An 8,730-nucleotide genomic window follows, 5' to 3' on the forward strand; every position below is an offset into this window, starting at 1 on the left:
ATACATCACGAATGTGTTCGGTATTTTCCCCTTCCCAGACGTGATTCTCACTAAGCGCGGGAAGTCCAGACACTTGCTGGAATTTTTAGAAACAATGACTCATCTCTTTTTCCTGGAGAACATAGGAAGCAACTTTTACACTTGCACTCATTTAATGTTAGTTTTTTATTGCAACACTGTCTTCATGAGAGGTTTGTAAATGAAATTAAAGAGACGTGGGGAAAGTATGGATCTTTAATGTTTGATGGAGTTTTTATAAATGTTAAAAAAGATACATTTTCAATTTTGTCATGTTACGCTTGGCAACTTATCTGAAGGGCCCGACGTTTCTAAAAGGCTTGTAGGAATTCATCATAAATATACTCCCATTACAAAAGTCATATAAAACCAAAATGTTCTAGTTTTATCGATGTAGCGATAAACTCCGCAAATGAATGTAAGATGGAGACATAAATAAATAAATCAGATATAATTTGAAAGCAACTTTCCTTTTGTTCATAAAACTCTCGTAATCACATGGTCAATAAAATTATGTAAAAATCCCGAAATTGCAAACATGCTTGATTCTCCTTTTGTGGGTCTTTCCTCCATTACTCTTACTGCGTGCTTTTTAGTGTCCTTATTTCCTTTCGTTGTGTTCAGGAATAAGCCACGACAAAAAAAAATAAAAAAATAAAAGGAAATTCGTCACATTAATGCTACTAAGGATTACAGAGTCCACCTGATTCCTGAAGAATCCCAGTTACTCAACTTGAGACAAAAAGCTGGTTTTGTGTTCGTACTCAAAGCGGTTACGTCCGAAGGAGTTTGAATTCGTGAAGAGGCGCTTTTTCCTATTGTTTAGACTTGTTTAAGAGTTGCATGATGTGAATTTCCTCGACCACCATCCTGCTGCAGTTAAGGCAGTACAATTATCCAGCACAGAGAAAGGTAATCTCCCTCTCTCTTTTGATACATCTTTATACACACACACACACACACACACACACACACACACACACACACACACACATATATATATATATATATATATATATATATATATATATATATATATATATATATATATATATATTATATATATATATATATTGGCAGTATGGGATCCTTTTTCATTAAATATTATTATTAAATTAAATTTTTTTATATAATTTGTTAAACCTAGTTTTTAAGTTTCACTTGTCGTTTGACCACCTCTCTTGTATAACAACTGTTTGCTTGTTATTAACATTCGTCTCTATCTTTAAGGAGGTTGTGTGAGTGGTCCCTCCCTTGTGGATAACGGGGGGTAACTTCTTGGCTTATGAGAGAAGAACAGGCAGTCGTTCTCTGGACCTTGTCACCTCTGGATGATTTTTGACCTTGCTTCGTACACTAAGAGTACTGCCGTCTCTTGCTTCGTGGTGGTTGCAGCCACTATTGGTGATTTGCCCATATCTGCAGGACCCGAGGATTATTGAATATCCGGTATCTTCAGATTGGAGGATCTCTCCAGATAACATATCTGGACGTCCTTGGGATGCACCGCACCACCTCTGGTTCAGTTATAAAGCCAGGGGGATCTCGCTGTCCCATGGTAAGGTTGTTTGATACCTTTTTCATTGATCACGGCTGTGATTCTGTTGAGACTGATCGACCGGGCCTCGAGTTATTTAACCACCTGTGGTACCACTCCTCCAGACGTGGAGGATTCTGTATTCTTCAAAAAGAATAATGAGCATTTTGAATAAGAAGCTTTTTGGTGACAAGTTTGGATTTAGCCTGTAAATCGTCAGGTTATTCTTTCTTTTCGATTTCCTCCTCCTTTCTGGGCCCCCTTATTTTGGTTTGAGTGTTGGTTATGCTATATGTGTGTTGAATTATTATTAAGTGTGACAGTAGTTCATTTATTTCCTGTTCTCAAAGAGGTTCAGGTGTATTTTCTGTCTGGTTATTTATGTATTAAATTTATGGTTTTTCATTGTGTTTGTTTACTCCTCCCTTGAATTCATCCTTGCATTTTGAAAATTGAGTTTGTGGTATGATTCCACCTTATTGTGGACTTCATATCCGTGGTATATGGATACTTAGAGAAAATTGAATAGTCTATTCTGGTGACAGTATATATATATAGTATATATATATATATATATATATATATATATATATATATATATATACACACTAGGGATTTTTTAGGTAAAATGACACTCGTTTAAACAAAATGATTGGCAACACAACCTGCCATTATCCCGTTACATACCCTCTTGGGAGTTGGCTGAAAGTCAAACTAGGCAAAGATAACTCCCGTGGTTACAAAAATACTTTTTATTTCCCAAAATTAGCTAACAATTAAATGGAATAAAATTAATTAACTCTGACTCAAAAGAAACGTTAAACTATTATATTCCTCTCAAAATCATATTTAAGTATGTACCCCATCTCCCCTTAAGTGTCCAAACATTAATAGTTTATTAATAGTCAAAACCAGTCAGAGAATAAACCCATTGGTGACTTCGAATCCATCTGAAATAAAGAGACCATAATTATGACATCACTTAAATATTAAAGTTAGTTAATAAAGAATGTGTGCCGCACCTCACTTCTCTTACTCTAGACTCAAGTAATTGTCACTTAAAATGTTAACCTTTTCAAAGTTTTTTTTTACGCTACCTTGTCCGACAGACCTGCAACACCTCTTCCAGGCGTGTTCCACACTATGTCAATCAAAATCAGTGAGTCCCCCCTTTGCAACTGTTCTTCAGATAATATGTCCTTTTTTGTTCGTTACAAACACACACACACACACACCGATTGGCACACAATAGGCATGCATGCTTCATGCATGAAACTCTTGATCTTCGAAGTGTGTCGCTGACTACAAAGGCGCACTGGTAAGCAATCCTGTCTGTTTTTTCATTTTAGCATCTTCGAAGAATCCAGCGTTTTGCATCTGTCTCTAACCAGCAAGAGCTAAGGTTAACAACCTGATTACTGTGCCTTTAAGATATATATATATATATATATATATATATATATATATATATATATATATATATATATGCATACTGTGTATACAATATAGTATATGTCTATATATATATATATATATATATATATATATATATATATATATATATATATATATATATATATATATATATATATATATATATATATATATATATATATATATATATGGTCACTGTAAGAAATGTATAGGGAGTGGAAACCTTTATATAATAATAATGAAAAGCTATCAATATAAAAAGAGAATAGTTTGCGCAAGCCCAAAAAAGTTGAAAATCATTCATTAGTAATAATAACAATAATAATCTGCCTTGTAGTAGAATCTACTAGGTTCCCAAACTAGGGGGCTCGCCCCCTAGGGGGCCGTGATGAGGATAAAAGGGGGGCGTGAAGTCATCTACTCAAAAATATTTGTTTAATTAGAATAATAAAATCATTCAAAGAACAAATATCTTTGAAACAAAGAAGTTAGAAGAGTTTTGGGTGAAATAACTCCCCCATGTACCCAAAAGTAGGTGAAGAAGCACTTCGTGTGATTCTTCCCTTTTCTTCTAATTATCTTTGTGAATCAGGGTTTTCAGCTCTTGTTGTCCTGAAAACAAAACAGCGCAACCGACTTGATGCAGAAAATGACTTGCGTTGTGCGCTCTCATCCTTCAATCCTAGAATTTCTAATCTTGTGAGGAAAAAGCAGCAGCATCCATCTCACTAAATCAGTTCATAAATTGTGCCTTAGTCTCATGAGTCTTTCCAAATATTATATGCCATGTTTTCAAATTATCTATTCTTAAAACTGCAAGTCAATTTTGCCAATTTGCTAATGTTCAAACTTTTTTTTCGCTCCCTTTGAACCAAATGTTTCGTTTTTAGTTACTTACAAAAATGTCTCTGGAATGCACTATTATTTGTTTGGGTGGCTTTCGTTTATTAAAATCTAATATAAACAGTAATCTGTTTTCATGAACAATGCTAAGAAATAAATGCAAGAATCATTTCACATGAACAAAATATTCTTGTATAAAACAGGTATCGCTTTTTTTCTATATTTTCATATAACACAAAGACTGGTATCAGACATAGATACAGCTTGCAAGCACTGTTAATATATCGGATAAAGTAATTATTGCCATAAAAGACTAAAAGTGCTCGGAAAGACAAAATAATTGTGTCAGTATCTTAAGATTTCAATTAATTAAAGTATATTAGTACCTAGTTTTGTACCCGAGACCTAGACTGTGATTAAGGCTACCAACAAATGTCATCTCTCTCTCTCTCTCTCTCTCTCTCTCTCTCTCTCTCTGGGATACAATTATCACTAGATGCTTTGTTTTTTTTTTAAATTACCTAATTATTATTCGGTTTGTAAATTAACTAATTGTAAAAAATGATAACAAAGATATCTTAAAGAATTACATTTCATATATATTATTTATCTCGAATACCTGTCAGAGAAGTAAAAACATATCCACGAAATGATTTGCATAAAAAATGTGTTTCAGTGTGATAGTGAGGAATTTGATTACAGGAAATCCACGGGAAATGTTACAACGATTACGAAAGATTTATGTCGTACCCTCATCATACTGCCATGGACTCTATAAATGGAAAATCTCAAGAAAGTAGGAAATCCCTAACTCCATATAGAGATAATTTACTCAGAACACCAGAAACACCACTCGCAAGAAAAGAACGAGTTTTGTTCTCGTACGCATCAGTTCTAACCAGAAGAAAGTCAAACGCGTGAAGTGGCTGGTCTTTTTCTTTTCGCTTTGGACTTTCATGGCGAGAGACTGTACGAAATATTGCTCTTATATATATATATATATATATATATATATATATATATATATATATATATATATATGATATGTATATATATATATCATATATATATACATACATACATATATATATATATATATATATATATATATGTGTGTGTGTGTGTGTGTGTGTATGAATATGTTCAACGTCATCTGATTGAATATGATTACGACACATTAAAATTTTATCCAAGTGGGTACGTCGTTCAGAGAATGTTGCTGGTAATACCCTCCTTTCTCGATTGTTATTTGACAGGTGGGAGTCATCTGCCTCTCCGTAAGGTACTTGTTCTATTTTAAGAGAGTTAATATCAAACTCTATAATAAGAGAGAGGAAGAGTGAAAGTCAAGTTAATTTATATTGGAAAAAATGGTAGCATGATTGGGCGTTATTTTGAAAGTAAAAAGACAAATCGTTATTTTCCATTTATTTTCCCAATACTGCAGTAGTCTGCAATAGCTGGACATATATACATGTTCACACATACTCGCACACACAGACACACACTAATCCAAAACTCTATTGTCTCTTTTATAAATGAAATAAAGTATCTGTAAACATTCACCATATAAAAAAATGCGTATTTTAGATATGTTTTTTCGAGTGAAAACTATAATCGCAAAATCTCTTCTTAGTGGCATAAGAATGAGGTTACCAGTGATACCATCTGACTTAAATACGCCTCAGGAGAAAGAATTTATTATTCTTTTTATGCTTCTTAAAATCCCCGGAATCTCTCGCTTTAAACATCCGATTAAGCCATTCTTACTTCTACAATCTGGAATGCAGTACGAACATATCCAGTAGGTGTCCTTGAATTATTTTTCTAAAAACTACAAATCTTGCCTTTGACACTCATTTTTGGAAATTCCACTTGGATACACAGAATTGTCTAAATAGAAAGAACCTGAAGTACGAATTTCCCCGAGCTAAATGTTTGAAAACTTATATGTAACCAAAGGAAACGTTCACGGTGTTTTAATTTTGTCTAAACATATGCTTGGAAATACTGCCGATTCAAGGCGTAAGATAAGTAACTTAATGAAGATTTCAATTTCGTCTCCTGAAAGTGATCTTTGGGAGTCTTCCTTAACGACTAGAAATTTCTGGCCTACATTTAATTGAAAGATACATAGACACTGCCTGAGGACATCCTTTTTACGTTTAATACCAAGAAGATTTGCATGTATTTATCACTAACAACTCCTAAAAGAGACATAAGAGATTTAACAAGAGATATGGTCAAAGTAGGTTTCGGCATATATGCATACAGAATTAGCAATATACTCTCTTTGGAAATCCATAAACAATCTTAAATATCTTTGTACTTCAATTTATGTCTGTCAACCTTTGAATAGTTCATTTTTCATTTTTCTTAATCAAAGAAAAGCTGCTGTCTTTTCAGGATATACAACAAGAGAACTGTTAAATTTTAAGGATAATGGATTTTACTTTTGTCTAGATTTTTTTTAAGTTCACTTCAGTTTTCTTCAACAAAAGCTTCAAATATCAATGAACATTTCCCATAAAGACTTGGTCCACGCTATCAGACAATGTTTAATCGTTGATTCAATAATGCCGTCATACTAATTTTGGGAGTCATTGTAAGTGTTCCAGCTCTCAGTTCACTTTATTGGCAAAGCATTTGTGAAGTATATTGATTTATATGAATTCTAGACCCCATCTAATCAAGGAGTGACATTTCGAAATAATACAAATATTCTGCTTTGAAAGTAAAATATTTATTATCGAATATCTTTGGTTTTTATGAATGTGAAAATAATTACTTGTATTATGATTTAACATGATGTTAAGTGAAAATAAGGTTAGAGATTATCCACGAAGTCAAAATCCTCCAAAGCCGGAAGACCCAACTGGCGGTTTGCACACGTGCTCCTCAAGACACCTGTCGTAGCAGCACTTGTCAACGCCTCCGCATTTGCTGTCGTTGGAGCATGTCTGTGGAGGGGCAAAGGTCCTGACGGGTGGGCACTGAGGGCGAACGGGAGGGCATACACCTGGCTTCACGAAGGGAATGGTGTCAGGCTCATTGTTGCTCTCACAGCAGTATGCCTGTCCCTCGGGAGTTCGGCACCAACGTCTGCAGGTGTTGGAAACTCCTCCAAATCCTCCTCCAAAGCCTGGGTTGATGCCACCTCCAAAATCACCTCCAAATCCTGGATCAGCACCACCTAAACCAGGGTTTAATCCTCCAAAAAATTTCTTATGCCCTCCACGTTTATCCTTTGCAAAGGCAAAAGTAGCCAAAGCGCAGATGAGCAAAACCTGAAGTCCCTGAAAGGAAAAGACATAAAAATTAGACGTAAATTTTTGGAATTTCTTCTTATTATCTGAATGTGCATTTCATGCAGATAAGTTATTCTTGAGAACTCAACTGAATACCATTTGTACCTCAGATAAACACTGATATATATGCAAAAATAAAATTAGATAAACTCTGAAACTCACCTTCATGTTGTTGATAGCAGACTCGGATGAGTTCTGATTCTTCTTCTTCCCGTGAGAGGAGTGAATGCTGTCTACTGGAAGCACTGAGCTTTATATCTCATCACACAGAACGGCAAATCTCCTTCCCCGATGTTATTCTCTCACGCACTGCGGGAAGACCGAGCACTTGAACTTGAACCTGTTGGCAAGTGACTCACCTCACGCTCTTGGCCAACGTGGGAAGTTTACGCTTACGTTCAATAAGCTTTAAAGTTTTTAATCTGAACTCTCTTTCTAAGAGACTCTGGTAAAACGTTTGATAATGAAATCCGAATAGCCTTATTGAGAAAATGTTGACCATACTCCTCTGAATGTCGAATGCTACTGGTACGAACTTTGGCATAAAAAGAGAATTTTGCAAATATGTATATTTTGTATTGAAAATGTCAGACCTTTCTTGAAGGATTATAGGAAGTAAAAAAATTATACTTATCCAAAAGAAAATTATAGATAAACACTGACAGCTTGATTAAATAACGAAAATCTCTGAAGCGCAACGCTGGTTAAGCAAGTATCAGAGTTACAATATTAACTAAACCCTGTGAAATCTTGCCTATCAAGTAGTCTCCTTGAATACTTCGTGCTGAAACACAAACATCATGAAATATATTTCACTAATTTTGTTAATCTTTCATATCAGGGTGGATAGCTTTATCGTTAATGGATAAAAAAAATTAAGAATAAAGGTAAATATCAATACTGTTTTGGTCAGTAAGTTTCCAGTACCCTATTTAGCGCTAGACTGAAAAGATCAGACACCAGGTAATTTGATACAGATTTTTATTTTTTTTATTCTCAGGCTTCCATTGTTGTGGATGGTATTTCGCGGACTTTCTGGATCTTAATGATTTTCGTTATGACCTCAACGTAATTAATTTATTCCATTTTTCCGTCTTATATCTAAACCGATAAATGAAATAAGCACTACTATTATTGGCCATTTGAAGATAATACCCAGATAAAAATGGGCTATGCCTAATTTGTAAGCAAAAAAATTGGAACTATATATTTTAAGCGTTTTGAATTTAAAGATATTATTTTGATTTGGTAAAAACAAATGATAGTTTACGGTATTTGCCAAATTTATTCATGTCTATCATACTTCATTAAAATGAAAACACTAACAAATTTCATCAGTTTAAGTACGTTAGGTACATAGCGATTAGCCTCAATCTCTCTCTCTTCTCTCTCTCTCTCTCTCTCTCTCTCTCTCTCTCTCTCTCTCTCTCTCTCTCTCTAGTGGTAATTAAGGTTTAATTAACACTTGACGTAAAGAATCGTTTGTACACTGTCAGATCTTAACCAGTTAACTCAGTATTGTAGTTTAGGGACCTAGAATGGTATAAATTGTTTTTATTTAAGTTGTCTATACCATCAAGATTTCAAGCT

At 34.2% G+C, this 8,730-nt stretch overlaps 1 protein-coding gene across 1 annotated transcript; it reads right to left on the reverse strand.

Annotated features, from left to right (window-relative positions):
* Window positions 1-6,553: 6,553 nt before the first annotated feature.
* Window positions 6,554-7,459, reverse strand: LOC135211598 (uncharacterized). The gene is made up of 2 exons (XM_064244891.1): window positions 7,303-7,459; window positions 6,554-7,128 (listed from the first exon to the last, which is right to left on the reverse strand). The coding sequence occupies exons 1-2, from the start codon at window positions 7,306-7,308 to the stop codon at window positions 6,679-6,681; spliced, it is 456 nt and encodes a 151-aa protein (XP_064100961.1). The 5' UTR covers window positions 7,309-7,459; the 3' UTR covers window positions 6,554-6,678.
* Window positions 7,460-8,730: the final 1,271 nt, after the last annotated feature.

This window comes from Macrobrachium nipponense, chromosome 4, assembly GCF_015104395.2.
Source record: "Macrobrachium nipponense isolate FS-2020 chromosome 4, ASM1510439v2, whole genome shotgun sequence".
Classification (NCBI taxonomy): domain Eukaryota; kingdom Metazoa; phylum Arthropoda; class Malacostraca; order Decapoda; family Palaemonidae; genus Macrobrachium; species Macrobrachium nipponense.